The sequence below is a fragment of the Mandrillus leucophaeus genome, unplaced genomic scaffold, assembly GCF_000951045.1.
Source record: "Mandrillus leucophaeus isolate KB7577 unplaced genomic scaffold, Mleu.le_1.0 Scaffold765, whole genome shotgun sequence".
NCBI lineage: Eukaryota > Metazoa > Chordata > Mammalia > Primates > Cercopithecidae > Mandrillus > Mandrillus leucophaeus.
The window spans coordinates 377,286-395,886 of record NW_012108308.1 but is presented as its reverse complement, the minus strand read 5'-3'; the positions used below and the strand labels follow the sequence as shown (position 1 = coordinate 395,886).

General features: G+C 51.6%; 2 protein-coding genes across 5 annotated transcripts; both read right to left on the bottom strand.

Annotated features, from left to right (window-relative positions):
- Positions 1-271: 271 nt before the first annotated feature.
- Positions 272-8,491, bottom strand: C1QB (complement component 1, q subcomponent, B chain). The gene is made up of 3 exons (XM_011966579.1): positions 8,171-8,491; positions 2,265-2,468; positions 272-1,096 (listed from the first exon to the last, which is right to left on the bottom strand). Exons 2-3 carry the CDS (start codon positions 2,449-2,451, stop codon positions 522-524), a joined length of 762 nt encoding a protein of 253 aa, XP_011821969.1. The 5' UTR covers positions 2,452-2,468; positions 8,171-8,491; the 3' UTR covers positions 272-521.
- Positions 8,492-13,320: 4,829 nt separating this feature from the next.
- C1QC (complement component 1, q subcomponent, C chain) lies at positions 13,321-17,770 on the bottom strand. 4 transcript variants are annotated; one of them, XM_011966578.1, is made up of 4 exons: positions 17,673-17,770; positions 17,195-17,388; positions 13,742-14,196; positions 13,321-13,639 (listed from the first exon to the last, which is right to left on the bottom strand). In XM_011966578.1, the coding sequence occupies exons 2-4, from the start codon at positions 17,373-17,375 to the stop codon at positions 13,556-13,558; spliced, it is 720 nt and encodes a 239-aa protein (XP_011821968.1). In that variant the 5' UTR covers positions 17,376-17,388; positions 17,673-17,770; the 3' UTR covers positions 13,321-13,555. The 4 variants fall into 4 exon arrangements, with proteins under 4 accessions (XP_011821968.1, XP_011821965.1, XP_011821966.1 ...); XM_011966575.1 differs by having other exon boundaries at positions 13,321-14,196; XM_011966576.1 differs by having other exon boundaries at positions 13,321-14,196; positions 17,650-17,757.
- Between the last annotated feature and the right edge of the window lie 831 nt (positions 17,771-18,601).

Here is an 18,601-nt window from a genome sequence, read left to right as displayed (position 1 = left end):
TGTTGCCTTTAAAAAAGGTCTCAGGCCATCAGTGGGCAGGCCTGCCCTTGAATCCCAGCCCTGTTGTGAGATTGTGGACAATCCCTTCATCCCTTCTGATCCTCAGTTTGCTCTTCTGTAAGCTGGGCATGATGCGCTGTCTCTCCCAGGAGGTGTGTGAGGATTAATGAGAGAATCAGGAAAAGGTGTAGGCTACTGCTGGGAGCATAGTTGGTGTTGGACCCCCGCCTCCCACTCTGTGGCTGGCACAGAGCAGCTCGTGGACAGAGACTTCATTCATTCATGGTTCATTCATTCATGTAACCAACACTTCTGAGCATGGCATTTCTGGTGTGCCAGGTGCTTGGACACAGAGTTGAATTACACCACTGTCCCTTGGCCATGAAGAGTTTATTTACTCATTCACTCAGCAACATTCACCAAGCCCCACTGTGTGCATTGGCTGGGCAAGGGGTGGTGTTGGGGGTAGAGTGAGCGTTGCTGGAAGGGGGAGCCGGGGTGGGTGTGAAGCAGCCCACAGGTCAGGCCTCTACATCTGGAAAGAGCAGGAACCCGGAGAAGATGCTGTTGGCACCCTCCATGCCCAGTAGTGAGTTCTTGTCGGTGGCCTGCAGGAAGACGTTCTCCCCCTGCTCCAGCTTGAGGACCATGCCACCGGTGGTGACCTGGAAGGTGTTGTAGGCGTAGTCGCAGAAGGTGACCACCTTCTGTGGGCGCTCCCGGCCACGCATGAGCTTCACACACAGGTTCCCTCGAGAGCTGGCGTGGTAGGTGAAGTAGTAGAGGCCGGGCACCCTGCAGGTGAACTTGCCACTGCGGGGCTCGTAATTGTTGTTCATGTTGGTGATCACGTGGTCGAAGCGGATGGTCTGGTCCCGGCGCAGGGGGGTATTGATGGTTCTTGTGGCAGAGAAGGCGATTTTCTGGGTGGCCTTGTAGTCTCCCGATTCACCTTTGGGGCCTGGGGCTCCAGGGGCTCCTGGGCCGCCTTTAGGGCCCATGGGGCCCTTGGGGCCGACTTTTCCTGGATTCCCAGGAATCCCTGGGTCTCCCTTCTCTCCGAACTCACCATGGTCTCCAGCCAGCCCTGGAAGCCCTGGAAAAGCAGAGACCAAAGAAATGAGATCATTGAGACCAAAAGGAGGCCTGTGCTGGGACGTTGGGCAGGACCCCGCCTCTCTCTCAGCCTCAGCCTCCCATCTGTAAAACAAAGGAGGCAGTGTCAGACAGGGGCTCTGGGTCTCCCTCCAGCCCAGCTTCCTGAGCCTGTGATTTGCTTGATATTCATGGGAGCTGCTGCCCGTGGGGAAGAGAACGGCTCCTTGCTAAGGAAGGTGCTAGGCCAGCCCTCCTCCTCAGTTTGTGTGGGGGTCCTTGTTCAGGCTAGAGCAGGGATAATGAGTGCTGTCCCCCTCTATCCCTCACCCCTGGCAGACATCCCTAACCAACCATGACTTTCACTCTTGCTGCTCCTGGAAATGGACTTTAGACTCCTTCTCACTCCACCCCCAAGCAGCCACTACCCCTTGGTTTGGCACAACACAAGATAAAACCGATTTTCCTGTAGGGTGGCAGAGAATAGGGCCTGAGAAGATGGGATCTGGGGACAGAGAGATGTGCTTCATGTGTCACATCTGCCATTAGTAGTGGTGTCACCTTGACTGAGTCACATTTCCTGAGGCTCAGCCTCCTCATCTGTCAAATGGGGATGAAGGTATTTTGTGGGATTGTGAGGATTACATGAGATTAAGTGAGGAGAGTGACTGGCACAGAGGGTTGCTCTATAACCATGAGTTAAATGAATGAATAAGCCAAATTTTACAGAGGGATTTTCACAGTGGGGAGTCTCATCTGAACCCCATGACAACCCCACAAAAGTATAATTGCCCCCATCTTACAGGTGAGGAAGTAGCAATTCAGAGAGGAGAAGTCACTTGCCCAGGAGGTAAGTTTAAACACAGAACTCTGTGGCCGCAGCGGCACTCTCTCTCCACCTGAATTTAATGCAAGAGACCTGTGGTCTGGTCTTAGCCTCAACATTTACTGGGCTACCTTGAGTAAGTCAGTAGCCTTTCTAAATGCTTGCTTTCCTGTCTGTAAAATGGGAATCAGAATTCCCTCCTTGCAAAGTTACTGCAAGGGTTAAGCAAGCTGTTGGATTTGCCAGTGCTTCTGCAGTCTCAAAGGCAGGCAACTGTGACTTGGGAGGCAGAAGACGGGAAACTTGGTCAGTATTACCAATGTGCCTCTAAATCCCATGGTACCTTTCTCTCCTTTTATCCCTGGGGTCCCAGGTTGGCCATCGGAGCCAGGTGTCCCAGGGATACCCGGAGTGCCAGGGATGGCTGGGGGCCCGGTGCAGCTGCCCTGGGCCCAGGAGACATCGAGCAGACCCAGGAGCAGGAGCAACATCAGTACTGGGATGCTGCCCCACAGGATCTTCATCATCATACTGTGTCAGATGTCTCCTGTGGAGGAGAACACAATGTGAGAGGCTACCACCATGGTGATCCTATCATCCATCCTTCCATCCATCCATCCATCCATCCATCCATCCATCCATCCATCCATCCATCCATCCATCTCTCTATCCCTCCATCCCTGCATCCATCTGTCCATTCATCCATCCAACCATCCATCCATCCCTCCCTCCATCCCGCTGTCCATCCATCCATCCCTCCATCCTTCCATCCCTGCATCCCTCTGTCCATCCATCCATCCATCCTTCTGCCCCTGCATTCCTCCATCCCTCTGTCCATCTATCCATCTATTCATTCATCCATCCATCCCTCTATTCCTCCGTCTGTCCCTCCATCCATCCATTCCTCCATCCACATGTTCACTGATTGTCCCCTATCTAACAGACCCTGTGAAGGTGGTGGGGATTCAGTGAAGAACAAGACAGATACGGTCCCTGCCCTCATGGTCTTGTGCCCCTAGTGGGGACAGATACAAACAGGTAGATATAAACAGGTCAGCATACAAGTAAATAGAAATAGCGATAGACTGTGATTGGTGCTCTGAAAGAAAGGGAAGGATGCTGGGAGGCGGAGTAACTGGGCTGGAGGTGGGAGGTGATGGATTTTGTGAGGAAAGTCCTCCCACCAGGAAAGTCTTCTCCAAGGGGAAGCCACTCTTGGAACTGATGGTTAGGCTGAGACCTGAAGGTCCAGAAAAGTGGGGGCAAGAATGTTCCAGGAGGACAGAAAAGTATGGAGATGGCCCAGAAGTAGGACAGAGGTTGGGATGTTGAGGATCATCAGGAGGCCAGTATGGCAGAGGGGAGCGAAGGTTCAAGTGACAGGAAGCAACTGGAGAGGCAACTAGGCTACTGTGAGTTTGAGGGTTTTATTCCCCCAAAGCTCTTATTCATTAGAGCTTCTGAATGCAGGGTATGACGCTGCTTATGGAGAGGCCACCTTGCATGCTTAGAGCATGCTTAGAGCATCCCTGCATCTACTGTGATTCCTACACCAAAGAGGACACTGAGGCTCAGGGAGGCCAAGTCACTTGCTCAAAGTCATACAGGAAGGAATGAAGCCGATGTCCCTGCCAGCATACCAGGCTGTTTCTGCTGGTGGAATATTCTCAGAGCTGTGACTCTGGCAAGAGGGCAGTGATGGCTCCTTTTTAATCCCAAAGAACTAGGAAGAAGCTGGTGGGCTGTCTCAAACAGGTCAGCATGGCCTGTGTTCCATGCCATTAAATCTCAGGACAGAGTGGCCTTAAAGTTCATCTAGTTTAACCCTTAGCCTATATATTTTTAATTGAGGCAACATTCCTACAACATAAAATTAACCAGTTTAAAGCAAGCATTTTAGTAGTGTTGAATATATTCACAGTCTTGTGTAATCCTCACTTCCACCTAGTTCCAAGACTTTTCATCACCCCAAAATAAAACTCTATGCCCGTTAAGCAGTTTCTTCTCAATCCTCTTTCCCCCAGCCCCTGACAACCACGAATCTGCTTTCTGTCCCTATGGATTTACCTATTCCTATTATTTCATATAAATGGAATTATACAACATGTGACCTTTTGTGTCTGACTTATTTCATTTAGTGTAATGTTTTCAAGGTTCATCCATGTTGTGGCATGTATCAGTACTTCATTCCTTTTTATAGCTGAATAATACTCCATTGTGTGGATACATGTGATATTGCAAAGTATATTTTTGGTCTTCTACCTCTTTCCTGGCAGAGAACTCCTAAAATCCGTAAAATTTCCAAAGTGATGTCTTTCTGTATGCTAATGATTGATTGATGGCTGGCAGGCCCTAGGTAGCTTCAGGATGGAGCTGGTCACCAGGAAGACCAAGGCAAGCTTAGAGGGTCTACCCTCAGCCCCACCCCCCAACCTCTGGGGAGGGGAGTGGGGCTGAAGGTTAAGTTGATTACCAATGGTCAATGGTTTAATCAATCATGCCTACATAATAAAGCCTCCATAAAAATCCCAAAGAACTAGGTTTAGAGAACTTCCAAATAGCTGAACATGAGGAGGTTCCTTGGGGGTGGCGTGCCCAGGGACCTGGGCATGACTGTGGCACGCCCCTTCCCTCATACCTCACCCTGGGCATCTCCTCATCTGCATCCTTTATAGCATTCTTTATAATAAACTGCTAACCGTGTTTCCCTGAGTTCTGTGGGGCACACTAGCAAAGAAACCAAATCCAAGGAGGGGTGTGAGAACCCCAACTTGAAGCTGATTGGTCAGAAGTTCTGGGAGCTTGGACTTGCAACTGGTGTCTGAGGGGGAGCAGTCTTGTGGGACCGAGCTCTCAGCCTGTGGGGACTGATGCTATTTCTAGACAGTATCAGAACCGAGCGGAAAGACAGCCAGCAGATTTGATTGCTTGCTGGTGTGTGGGGAGAAACCCCCACACTTGGTCTCAGAAGTCTTCTGGGTTGACTGTCGTGGTGTGAGAGCAGAGGAAAATACAGTCTGTGTCTTTCCACTTACCGACTAGACTACAATTTGGTTTTTGGATTTTTGGTTTTTTTTGAGTTGGGGTCTCACTGTGTTGCCCAGGCTGGTCTCGAACTCTGGAACTCAAGCGATCCTCCTGCCTCAGCCTCCTGAGTAGCTGGGATTACAGGCGTGCACCATCTCGCTTGACTATTTGTTTATCCACTCATCATTGGTGGACATTTGGGAAGTTTCCACCTTTTGGCTACTGTGAAGAGTGCTGCTATGAACATTTGTGAACCAGGACTTGAGTATCTGTTTGTAATTCTTTGGGGTTTATAACTAGAAGAGGAATTACCGCTTATGGCAATTCCATGTTTACGTTCCTGAGGACCCGTCAGCCTATTCTTAAGTTTCCTCAATGACGCCTCTGCCAAGGTCCCCGTGTGGTGCCTCATCGCACTCCCCTGCTGCGCACACGTTGTGTTCCCTCAGTCCTAAGAATTAATCACAACTTTAGCTGCACATCACATTTTTTCCTTGGAAGAGTCAAGCTGAACTTTCTCAGCAGAGTGTGAGGAAATGACCTCTCTGCCAAGGGCTCTTCCATCCACGGTTTGCATCATTTCAGTGATGGGCAGCTCATTACCTCTTGAGGCAGCCCATTCCACCTTTGCCCAGATCCAAATATTTTTCATCATTCAAAGCTTGGGTCAAAGCCTTCTTCCTCTGGGAAACCTTTCCTCAGAGGCTGAACTGTATCCTTTCTTAAAATGGGGGAGCAAAGTGGTCTCTGCCCACCTCCCAGAGCGGCCAAAGGGACCCAGGCGAGACCCCGGATGGGAAAGAGTCACAAAGCCCTGAGCCCCAAGCTCTCACTGGGACTTGTGGCTGCTACTGCTGCTGCTGCTGTTCTCTGATCCTCACAACACCCTGGGGAAGTGGGTTGTGGTGAATTTCCCATCTTGCAGATGAAGAAACTGAGGATCAGAACTCAGAAAACCTACCCCAAATCACCCAGCAAATTATTTAACAGTAGGGTTGTGGCCAAACCCCTGCCCTCTCTGCCTCATGCTGGCTGTACCAACCTCAGAGTCTGGCATGTGGAGGGCCCCCTGGGACCAGAAAAAGCCAGCTGATATTTGGCTCCTATGCTCGGCAAATCAGCCTCAGCCCCTCAGCCAGGTCCTGATCAATTTCTTGCTCAAAGCCCTGAGTTATGGCGGACTCTGTGCACCAAGGAAAGGAAGCTGTAAAGATGAGCGTGGCCAGGGTCTGCTGGTGACAGCTTTAGGTTCTGTCAGGCTCTATGCTCTGAAGAGAGGGTGGCTCAGGGGCATGGTCCTGCTTGTCCCCGAACAAGCATCAGCTCTCACTCTTGCTCTTCTAAAGGTTTTACAGTTTGATAACTTTAATAAGTTGGGTACTTATGGGCCAGGCTGTGAGCCAGCTGGTTTACATGCCATTATCTCATGTAATTTGATGCTCAGCCCCTGAGAATGCACTCTTGCTTTCTCATTTTACAGATAAGGAAACGGGATCAGAGAGGGCAAGCACGTTGATAAAAGTCACACAGCTCCTGTGTGGCTGGGAGTCAAACCCACATCCACTGGATCTTAAAACTCAATGTTATGTTAAGAGGTCACTGTACCTGGTGGTTAAAACATAAACTTTGAGGCCAGGCAGCCTGATAAAAGGACTAACTCGTGGGGCACGCTAAGAGTAGTGGTAGGCACATGGTCAGTATTCAGTGAAAGTGGCTTTTTACCACCATGATGCTTGCGGCTCTTGTTAGGCAGCACACATTCACCTGGTGGTGGGAGCCTAGGGTGTCATAAGGAAAGCAACACTCAGCATTCACGTAAGGTCTCTACTGCTTCTTAGCTAAGGGACTTGGGAAATCACTCCTCTCTGGTCACAGTTTACCCTCCTATAAAGTGGGGATAATGCTACTCTATCCCTCATAGGGTATGTGAGAGGACATGAGTTACAGCTTCCGGCAGATCCTGGCATGTTGGAAATGCTTAATGAATATTAGCTATTTTATTATTATCACTGTCATCCAAGAATTCCTGAGTAGTTGAACAAAAGGGAAGATGTTTGGAGAAGTAAAAAAAGACAATCCCTTTGAGAGACTGGGCTTAGAGGGAGGGGCTCTGTCAGTTGGAGGCAGCCAGGGGTGGAGAGCTGTGACCAGCTGGTGGGGGGAAGGGTGGAGAGCAGGGTACTGACGGGACTTGGGCTTCTTGGGGAAGCCAGGGGCAGGGGAAGTGGGAAAGTGCTGATTCTAGTCCATTTCAAATGCCACCGAGTTTCAGGCTTGGGTTAGGGCTTACAACTCACCTGGTTTAACTGCCTCCTGCCTGTGCCAGCCCATGATCATTACCAGCCTGGTTTCTCCTGTCTTCCCCCCAGGCTCTGACCTTTCCATCTCCTTCGGTCCCCGCAGTCCCTTTCCCCAGTGTGGAGTCAGGCCCACTTGACTTTAAAGCCCCATCTGCTACCGGCTGCATAACCTCAGGCAAGTGCCTTAACCTCTCTGAGTCTCTTGGCAACGCTGATTTCAACCTGACAGGGCTGCCGGAAGGATGACAGGAGAAGATGCTTAGAAGAAATAAGGTCCCCCCGCCCCATGCAGTGCCACATCCCACTCCCCCACTGCACAAACATTGCGCTCACTCAGTACTAGCTGAGAACTCATTGTAACTCTACCTGCACGTCCCCTTATTTATTTGGAAGAGTCAAGCTGAGTTTTCTCGGCAGAGTATAAGGAGATAAGCAAGGTGTTGGGGAAATGTTGGGCTGGGCAGGAGCGACTGGGTTCTAATCCCACTCCTGCCTCCGGTTTACTGATACATTTTGAGCCAGGGCATGCACTAAGCTTTTGCAAGCTTGATCTCCTATAGGGCACAGCAGCCCTGAGAGGTTCTGTTCTCCACAGAGGGGCGGGCTGACAGAGGTTAGGTGACTTGCCCAAGATGACCAACGCATAAGATGCAGAGCCAGTCTCTGTGATGCCAAAGCCCTTATGTGCCAGGCTCCCACTTTAGACGGCCTGCCCATCCGCTGGGCCCTGGGTAGCAGCAGACTCCCCAGCTCACCCCAGAGAGCTGGATCCCATAGGTCTGGGATTAAGCCCAGTGACCTGCACTGTTAAACAGCCCAGCTGGCTCCAAGGCAGGCGACGCAAAGCTCACACTTACGGAATCACCACTTTCCGCCATATTGGCCCTGCCAGCCTCCCCCAGGTGCCAAGCCCCGTCCTCACCTGGGAAGCCGGCGTCCTGTGATGCCGCTGGGCTGAGCAGCAGTGGGACCAGGAGCCGGGAGCCTGCTGCCCTCGGTCCGAAGCGGAAGTTCCCTTCCCCAGACGAGGGAAGGGCTTTCCCCTGACGGTCCCCTCCCACGGCCCAGCAGGCTGGCCCCTTTCCCATCCCCCTACTGTCCCCCCACCCTGCTGCCCTCAGGCAGTTTCAGGTCCCATTTCTGCAACCCACCGGATTTACTGTAAATGAGATGGGTGGGTGGCAAGTTTGGCTTTGCCGACTCAGCATCTGTGGGGAGAACACGCCGTCCTGGGGGAACGTCCGCAGCTCACCCTCCCAGGCTCTCTGACCTCGTGATCTTCTTCTTCACCGGGCAGGGGTGTTCCTCAGTGAGCATCATGTGGCTGGCCCGGTGCCTGAGCGCTGGCTTAGAATCAGAGACTTTGATTCCCATCTCGGCTCTGCCACTTGCCAGCTTACGTGTTCTCAGTCAAGGGAGTCCCAAGGGAGCCCCAATTTTCTCTGCTATAGGATGGGACCATAATCATACCTGCTCTACAGATACAGATCTCACAGGCTGCTGGGAGGATAATGGAGGAAATGATGGGGGAGGAACTGTCCGGGGGTAAACTGTAAAGGGCTGTGCACATGTTCATTGTTAATATCACTTCATGTCCCAGGCTTCCCCTTTCTGGGCTCATCTCTTCTGCTTCCTTCCCGTTCTGTGCCCCTGCTCTTTCCGTGTTCTCAGAAAATAATCTCATAATGAATTTTAAATGTGTTCATTATTTATTGATACCCCTCCCTCTGCTTCCAGCAGGGCTTGAAGCTGATGACAATAATAGGCCCAGGCAGGAGCCTGTCGCTTCTTCTCAATCCTGGAGTCACACCAGGTTAGGGCCGGAGAGGGGCTGAGGTCACTCGGCTCATCCTCCTCATTTTATATACGGGGAAACTGAGGCTCAGAAGGGAGAGCCATCATTTAATGAATATTTAGTGTTCGCCTCCATGTGCTAGGCACTGAAGAGAGAGCTCTTAGCAAATCAGCCATGGTCCCTGTCCCCATGGGGCTTCCCTTCTACGGGGGGGAGACTGGTATTAAACATGGAATGACATGAGGCTTCATTGCTTCTGTGATAAATGTCACAGAAAGAGTGACTGCTGGGGCCGACGCCTCATGGAAGTGGCAGATACAGGCCTGGAAGCCGCATCCCTGGCACTAGGTTATCAGTCTCTCCCTGTGGCTGCCTCTCAGACGCCATGATGACCAGCAAGCACCAGGAGCTGGAGGGCCCTCTTGACAACTGTGCTTGGAGACGGAAATTCACTGGGCTTGTGGGTGTGGCTTGGTGGAAATTAAGTGTTAACTGCGGTGGGTGAACAGGAGGGAAAGGTAAGTTTGACAAAACCAAAAGGTCTCTGAGCTCAGTCAACTATAGTCCCAAAAGGACCCAGGCTAGGGTGAAGAGAAGAAGCAGCTTCTCCACAAAGGGAGAAACGATTTAGTCGGTTGCAAGTTGAGGAGTTCTGAGCATTCCCAAAGCCGAGTGGCCCTGGGCCTCTAATTCTCTCTCTCTCTTTTTTTTTTTTGCCTTGAGATGGAGTCTCAGTCTATTGCTCAGACTGGAGTGCAGTGGTGTGATCTCGGCTCACTGGAGCCCCTGCCTCCCGAATTCAAGCAATTCTCCTGCCTCAGCCTCCCAAGTAGCTGGGACTACAGGTGCATGCCACCACGCGCAGCTAATTTTTGTATTTTTTAAAGTAGAGACAGGGTTTCACCATGTTGGTCAGGCTGGTCTCAAACTCCTGACCTCAAGTGATCTGCCTGCCTCGGCCTCCCAAAGTGTTGAGATTATAGGCCTGAGCCACTGTGCCCGGCCTCTGGACGTCTAATTCTTAGGTGGCTAATGGCAATGGGAAAAGATGGATGTGAATTTCAGGTAGAAGCAGTGAGGCTAAGAACAGGAAGCAGCAGAGGTGGGTTAGGAGCATGGACTTGGGCAGTTTGAATCCCAGCTCTGTGTCTTGCTAACTATGTGGCCTCAGGAATGTTTGCTGGCCTCGGTTTCCTCGTGTAGAAATGGGAGGCATGAACGCCTATCTCCTGGGGCTGTTTTGGGGGGCAGTGAGGTCACCCTGCCATGTCCAGGGCCAGCTAAGTGCCCAGCCCTTGGTGGGCACCCACTGCAAACGTGGGAACGGTATTACTTATATGAAGAGAAGATGGAATTCTTGGAACCCAGGAGCAAAGAAGCCAGGCCTGGATTAAGAGGAGGCCTGGACTTGGGGATCAGGAGCTGAGGGGCCCACTGATGGGAGCCAGCTGGTCTCTGTACCCACAAAATTTTGGACTTGCCTCTCTGATTGAGAGTGGAAAATCCCTGATCTCTGCAAAGACTAGAAAAAGAAACCTATACCCCTCACCTGCCTGTGGTTGGAAAGGGGTTCCTTGCAGCTTGGGGTGTCTTGTCCTGGCTCCTGCTCCATGTCCACCCCTCCTTGCCTGCCCCACTGAAAACTCTCCCCCGCCTCCTCTTGGCAAAGCAGACAAGCTGGCGTTTTCAAAGGCTTGCCTCCCCTGACGAAGAGAGAACAACAAGGAAACAATTATGGAAAATAAAAATGGCACAAAAATTGTCATTTCCAAAGTACAGGTTTCTGATCTGACACTGTGACCTACATAAACAGTGTATTGATTTTTTAAACAAAAGAGAAATGAGAAGAAAGATGTATCACTTATGGCTTCGCCCGGCGGATGGCTCAGAGGTTGGTGAAGGAGAACAGTGGATGCCGTGGCCGTGGCCTTTACGCCATCCCTGCCAGGGGCACTGGACTCAGTGAACCGCCCGGGTTCCTCCGTCCCTGCCTGCTGCTCTCCTCTGTGTATTTCTGTATGTGTATGTGTGTGTATATGTGTGCATGCATATGTGTGTATGTGTATGTATGTGTGTATGCATCTGTGTGTATATCTGTGTGTACATGTGCATGAGTGTCTATGTGTGTATGTGTGTCTCTGTGTGTGTCTGTGAATGTGTGTGGATGTGTGGATGTCTATATGTGTGTGTCAATGTGTGTGCATGTATATGCATGTGTGTATGTATGTGCATGCATATGCATATATGTGTATGTGTGTTTCTGTGTGTATGCATATATCTATGTGTTGCGTGGATACTGTATGCATGTATATGTGTGTGTATGTGTATATATGTGTATGTGTGTGTATGTGTATACATGTATGTATGTGTATATCTGTGTATATAGGTGTATTTTTATATGTGCATATGTGTGGATGTCTGTGCATGTGTCTGTGTATATATGTGTATAAATATGTGTATGTGTATGCATATATGTGTGTATGTCTGTGCATGTGCCTATATATGTGTATGTACATATGTGTGTATGTCTGCATATGTGTGTAATTTGTATGTGTATATATGTGTTTGTGTGTATGTGTTTGTATGCATATATGTGTATGTATGTATGTGTTTGTATGGTTTGTGTGTATGCATATGTGTGTATGTCTGTACATGTGTCTTTATATGCATATGTATGTATGCATATATGTGTGTGTGCATGTGTGTGTGTGTCTTTCTCTCCCTCCTTCCCATCTTACACACTTTTCATGCTCCTGTCGTGTGCCAAGTGTGTATGGAAGGGGCCATCCCCCATGATTCTTACAGTCTAGAGGGGAGGCAGACCTGTAAGTGACTAAGTGCACAAAAGCCAGTTGGTTGGCTGTGTGCATCAGATTTCCCTGCAAACCGCCAACTCATTTACAGCCTGGTCTTCCCCAGACCTTTATAACACAGCCCGGAGTTGAGAAATCTGGTTTTGCTTGTTTTATTTTGTTTTAAGTAAGTCTTTAGGTTAATTTTATTCACCACCTGATTTGGGAACCTGGGCTCTAAGGAGTCATGAATTTGTGCCCAAATTTGTGGAGGGCACTGTGGGGACCCAAGAGGTAAATCGGAGAAGGCTTCGTGGAGGAGGTGATGTTTGTGTTGACTCCTGACAGTTGAGTGAATATTATCCAGGTGGATGGATGATTTGCAGGAGTGGGAGGGACTTCATGGGCAAAGGCAGGGAGTTGTGACACAGCCCCTTTCCCAAACAGGGGAGCCAAAGTGAATGGAGGTGGTTGTAGAACTCAGCTTGAGCCACTGCTCTTCACAGCCCATGCCTCAGTTGGCTGGTGCTTCCATGACTCCGTGGGGCTTTGTGGAACCAAGCTGTGATCACAGCCAGGACAGGCCAGTTTCTCCCAGGCTAGAGTGAGCCTCGAGTCTGACTGGGTGCTGAGAATTGGACCAGGAGTCTGCATAGGAAAGTTAGACTTTTGATCTTTTTGTACCTGAAACATCAAATTGTGGGCTTCCATCATCCTCCAAGAAGGACCATGGTGGCTGGGTCCAACCACCAACAACCTCACAGTCCAAACTTGATGGCTGGTGGGCAGCAGTGGCTTGAGATCTCCCGGGAGTCCCAGAGTCTGTGAGTTATTTGGGGTAATTCAGACATCTGGGGGGCGAATTCTCTCTCTCTCTCTCCCCCTCATGCCCATCTCAGAGCATGATTATGAATATTAAATGAGTTAATATGTGTAAAGTGCTTAGAGAAATGACTGGCATATACTAGGTGCTCAGTAAATGTTAGTTATTATGATTTTATTCATTCATTCATTTACTCTGCTTTTAGTTGTTCACTTACCCACTTATGCATTCATTCATTCACACCAATTTCTTATTCATTCAGCACAAATTCATTGCACACATCTTGTCTTTGTCTGTACTGGGCTTACCCAAGCCCAGTTCCCTCCCATGGTAAATGCTCCTGAAGTTCAGCACAGGCCCGGGAAGTCAAACTGATTCCCATTTACCTGTGACCTTGGATACCTTTAATAATGGCAGTGCCTCTCCCACCAAAAACAAAAGTGAGAGTGGATGACCCCTTGGGGACCTCTGGCAGCGTGTAACCACACTTAGAACATCTCTCTCCCACCAGGCCAAATGGCGCTGAGTCCCAACACTGGCAGCCAAGCTTTCCTGAGCACCAACCAGATACCTTGAGCCCAGAGCCCATGGACCGCTATGGCTGATGCAAAGTCGAAGATCTGAAGTTCAAAGAATCAGCAATGAGGAATCTGAGCCAGGCATATGTATTGATTTCATGATTTATTTATATATCTCCCCACCCCTTCCAATACTTGAAAACAAAACAAAACAAAAAGAATGGCAGTACCAGAAGGCATTGGTTACGTGTCACAGGAACCACACAAGCAGTGACTCCTAAAGAAGTTCAGAGGAAGGAGAGAACCCATGTGGTGGGGTGGAGTGGGTGAGCCAGGGTGGGCTCCCTGGAGGAGGAGTCCATCCGGCGGGGAGAATGGTCTAGGCAAGGATGCAGACTGGCCAGTAAGGTGGGTCCATGCAGGAAGCTGAGGGAGGTGGATGGCTCGAGCCCCTCTGCCCGCCCTAGTCGGGGAAGAGCAGGAAGCCGGAGAAGACGCTGTCGGAGCCCTGGATGCCCACCATGTCGTAGTAGTCATTGACACCCAGCCACACCTCCTCGCCCACCTGCAACCTCAGCAGCACACCGCCCGAGTTGACCTGATTGGCTTGGGACGTGTGGCCACAGAAAGTGACCACCTTGACGCCGCCGCGGTACAGCAGCACGCACAGGTTGGCTGTATGCGACGCGTGATAGACAAAGTAGTAGAGGCCGGGGACTTTGCAGGTGAACTTGCCAGTGCTCGTGTCATAATCTCCCTGCGGGTTGGTGAGGACCGCATTGAATCTGATCAGGCTGTTGGGTGCAGGGGGCTGGTGGGTCTGCCGAGCGACCGTGAACACTGACTGGTACTTCTGCTTGTATCTGCCCTCCTCGCCTGGCTCTCCAGGGATGCCCATGGGGCCGGGCACCCCTGGCATCCCAGGGGGTCCCATGGGGCCATTTTTCCCAGGATGGCCAGGTGTGCCGGGTTCTCCCTTCTGCCCTTTGGGTCCTCGGGTCCCGGGAATGGCTGGGATTCCTGGAGATGGAGAAGGCAGAGAGAAAGGGTAGGGTGGGGGACAGGGAGGAGGGACCCTGAGGGTGTCTTCCAGGGAACACAGCGCTGGCGTTTGGTCTCTAGAATCTTATTCCCATAGATGGGCTGTCTCCCTAGGAGCCGGGGGCAGGGAGTCAGGCTTTGGCTGGAGGGAGAGAGAGAGTCTGGTTCAAGTCCTGCTTCTCCACCAACCCGCCCTCTGACCTTGTCTAAGGCACTTCCCTGTCTCTTGGCCTCAGTTTCCACATTTGTGATGGAGCAAGTAGGGAGCTCAGAGCTGGGCGGGATCTGAGATGCCATGAACGTCAGCCCACGGACAGATGGCATGTGGCCACACGTATCTTGCTGGGCCTACACAATGTTTTTTAAAATTTTTAATTGGAGCCCAACATGTACAAATTCAGAACTCATTTGAAATTGAAATTCTCAGAGCTCCTTGACAAAAAATCAGAAGGTTGGTCAGAGGCAGCTTAAGTTTCAGGTTCTGTCCACTCGCATCAGCCCCTTCAAGACCTTTTGCCTGATTTTGTATTTCTAATTTTTTTCAACTTTTTTATTTTGAAATAATTATAGAGACAAAGAAAGTTGAAAAACAAAAACAAAAACAAAAGAACAGGGACTCTTCACCCAGTTTTCCTCAATGCCACAACTTGCATAACTAAAGTATAATGTCAAAACCAGGAAGTTGACAGAGCTTATCTAGACCTCACCAGTTTTATATACACTATGTGTGTGTGTGTGTGGTTCCAATATAATTTTGTCACGTGTAAAGTTTTGTGACCACTCTCACCTCTGCAATCAAGCGTATCGTCAGTTTGTATTATTTTTCACAAAGAGGACTCTCAACATTTTATAAGCTTCAGAGTCCCACAAAACCTATATCCACTCCTGAGATGGACTCCCCACGTTAGCACATGGGAACCCCTGGATGGAGCCAAACTGAAGCCGCCCCACTACAGGGCCTGCTCTCTCCAGCTCACCCCAGCCCCACTCAGCCCACGTCAGCCCCCATGACAGCTGGCCTGGTTCAACTTCCCTCATGTTACCGATGAGGAAGCCGAGTCAGAGACTTGCCCAAGGCCATGCAGCCAGTTTGAGGTGCAGTCAGGTCTCTAACTCAAGTGTAGAGAATCCCAGGGTCTCACTCTGTTCCAGCCCCGATGATCTGCGCCTCTGTGAGATTCTTCTCCCCTTATCTAAATCATACCCATCTTTAAAAGTCTGACTCCAGTTTCCTCTTCCAGGAAGCCCTCCTTGACCACCCCCATCAGCCCTCATGTTTCCTTCCCTCCTCGGACTTCCATCGGGCTGGGTGTCTGTGCAGACCCATTTATGACAGATCCTCCATGACTTATGAACTTGTTAGGCCTCAGCATTAGGAGTGTGGGGTCCAGACCCAGCCGACCTGGCCTTCCCACCTGTGACCCTGGGAGGGTGACCTCCCTCCCTGAGCCTGTGTTTGCTCAGTTGAGATACGGGCCTAATAGAAGAGGGAGTCCCTGAAAGGGTGGAGTGGGAGAAGGCACAGTGCCAGGCACACCGCAGGAGGCGTGCTCTGGAGTGTCTGGTCCTCATGATGGCTCCAGGGATGCTGAGCAGAGCAGCGTCTCATCCTTTGTGATGTCTTCAAACCACCAATTGAGAGGAGGCCAGGAAACAGCAATAGAGAGGGGGCTTGAGAGGCAGCCGAGGGCAGTGGTGGAGAATGTGGACTTGGGACCTGGATAGGATCCCACTGTGTGACTTTGGACAAGTTGCTCAATCTCTCTGAACCCCAGCTTTGACATTTGCAAAATGAGGGTCAATCACTTCTTCAAGGGATTGTGGCCTCGGTTTTATCATTCCTAAAACTGAGACCACACCTGGGACTTGGGGGCTCAATCACTGGTGGCCATCAGCTACCCTGGGCAGGGAGATGGCCAGAGGCGGCTGTGAAATAGCTGGAAAATGGCAGACCTGGAGACCTCATTGAGCTCACCCTAAGCTCACCCTAAATTGGAGAATTCCTTCTGGAAAGTTGGTGTCATTCCATCTATCCAGGAGGGAAGATGATGGTGGGACCACTCCTAAGGACATTCCTCTCAGCTGGCCTCCCTCTCTTCCACCGTGTCTGTCACCCCATCACCTCTGCTCGGTGTCACTCCAGGCCAGCTCCAGGCATGCCCAGCATCCCAGACGTGCGCAGCTCACTCACAGACAAGGCACTCACACTCCCCAGGGCTCCAGCCCCAGCCCCAGTCACCCATTCATAGCCTCAGCCCCCTTCTCTTATGCCAAGGATTGACTGTGGACCTCCAACAGAGGTTTCTCTGGCTGCAATTCCGACCTCTCGCTCCCCACCCCTCCAACTCTCCAGAATCCTAAGGAGGAAGGTGAGCACAGATCTCTGATAAAACCAATGATACAATAGCCTACACCTGTATAGACCTCCCCGGTGCTCAGGGCTGTTTTATATTTAAGTTAACTTAATCCTCACAGCAACCCTGTGAAGCAGGTGCTACCATCTCCTCGTTTTACAGATGAGGAAACTGAGGCACTGCGAGGTTAAGTAACTTGTGCGGGTTCACATAGACGGAATCAGTGGGGCTGGGATTTGAACCCTGGCATTGGATATGTTCACTGTGTGGGCCCCAGCTTCCCCAGGTGCCCATGTTGCAGGGCAAGAAAACTTTCCCTGCACCGTGTCCTGTGAGCCTCCTGGCCACCTTTGGGGCAGGCACTTAATCCCTCCCTATAATTGGGTGAGGAGGAGGAGGAGCACGGAGGTGCGCCGGGCCCAAGGTCACCTCTGGGGAGGCCTGAAGCCTGGGCTCTGAGGATAGAGGAGCCAGACCCACCGTGAGAGTCCGACTCTGCCCTGGGGCAGACGTAGCAGCAAGGGAATGCACTTCCTGCTGTCCCCTGCCCCCTGGTCAGCCCCAGACAGACACTCTGATCCCTGCCCCAGACCCAAACCCCTAAACCAGGCCAGCAGACTCACCTGGCTCCCCCTTAGGCCCTGGAAGTCCATCGTGCCCATCCTTCCCTGGTGCCCCGGGCAGGCCGGGCATCCCTGGGATCCCGTAGCAGCCTGTGTTGGCTTGGCCCCTGAGGGGTAGCAGCAGCAGGAGCAGCAGCAGCTTCAGCCCAAGGTGGGGCAGGGAGCTGGGCCCCACGTCCATCCCGGAGAAGGAACTGGGAGGGAGAGAGCTGAGCTGTCCCCTCCAGCCCCTCACCTGCCCCCAACCCTCTCATTCCCCAGGACCCGTCCTCCTCAACCTTCAGGAACTCGCTTTCCTGCCTCCCCCAGGAGCCTCACCATGGATGGATGGTGGGGCCTCTTCTTCAGCCCAGGCCCCAGGGCCCAGGCTTCCTTCCCCTCACACACCAAGTTGCCCCTGGCACCACGTTTCAGGAAGGTGGCAGAAGGTGGGGGAAATGGCCATCTGCCCATACCTGGGCAGGGGTCCGGGCCTCACCTGTGGGTGGGCGGTTTCTGGCCTGGTCACAGAGATGTCCTCAGATCTGCTTCCCCTCTCCCAGACAAGAGGACACGGTGTCAGAGTGGTCAGAGCAAGGATTGCCCAAAGCAGGGCTGGGCCCCCTCCCCTTCTCGTGCCCTCCCCCAATCCCACATCCCCTTTCCCAGAATTTTCCCTGACTTGACACTTTCTTTTGGGTGCTGAGCCAGACTGACCACAGCAATACCCCTGCCCACATCCCCTACCGGCAGTCAGTGTCCGAAATGAGGAACTGTCCCCTGCCCCAGCATCTGGCTGAGGGCATGTGTGTGTGTGTGTGTGTGTGTGTGTGTGTGTGTGTGTGTAAACACAAGCCCCCAGGGCACAGACGTCCCCTAGCGTCAGGTTCATCCCATCTAATGACCAATGTTAGCATTTGCTGTGCCTGAGACTCAGTTTTCCCAGAATCCCTAGGAGGAAGTTATTATCCCCCTTTACAGATGAGGAAACTGAGGCTCAGGAGGACATACACCATTGCCCAAAGTCACACACTCAGTGGTCTCTTGGGGCCCAAAGCCTTGCTCTGACCCCTCTGCTCAGCTGCCCCCAGAAACAAGCCTCACATGCACTTGTCAAGTTGCAAGGCTTGTTCTAGAAACTTCCATGTGCCCCATCCCAGTGGCCACACTTGGAGGTGGACCCCAGGATGGATGCTTTGGCGGCAGGCAGCTGTTATGGTGCACGGGCTGCCCCAGCGACAGAGTCAGGGCCCTGGCTTCTCCTTCCAGCCCTGTCACTCCATGGACCAGATGCCTTCAGCAGATCACAGGTCCCTCTGGCCTCCCTTCTGTCTACTGGGGGGGCCTTGGCTTTCAGTATTGGTGCCTCTTCCATTGCTGGGGGCTCCTGGTCTTCCCTGATGGTTCCATCTTCCCTGCTAGCACCAC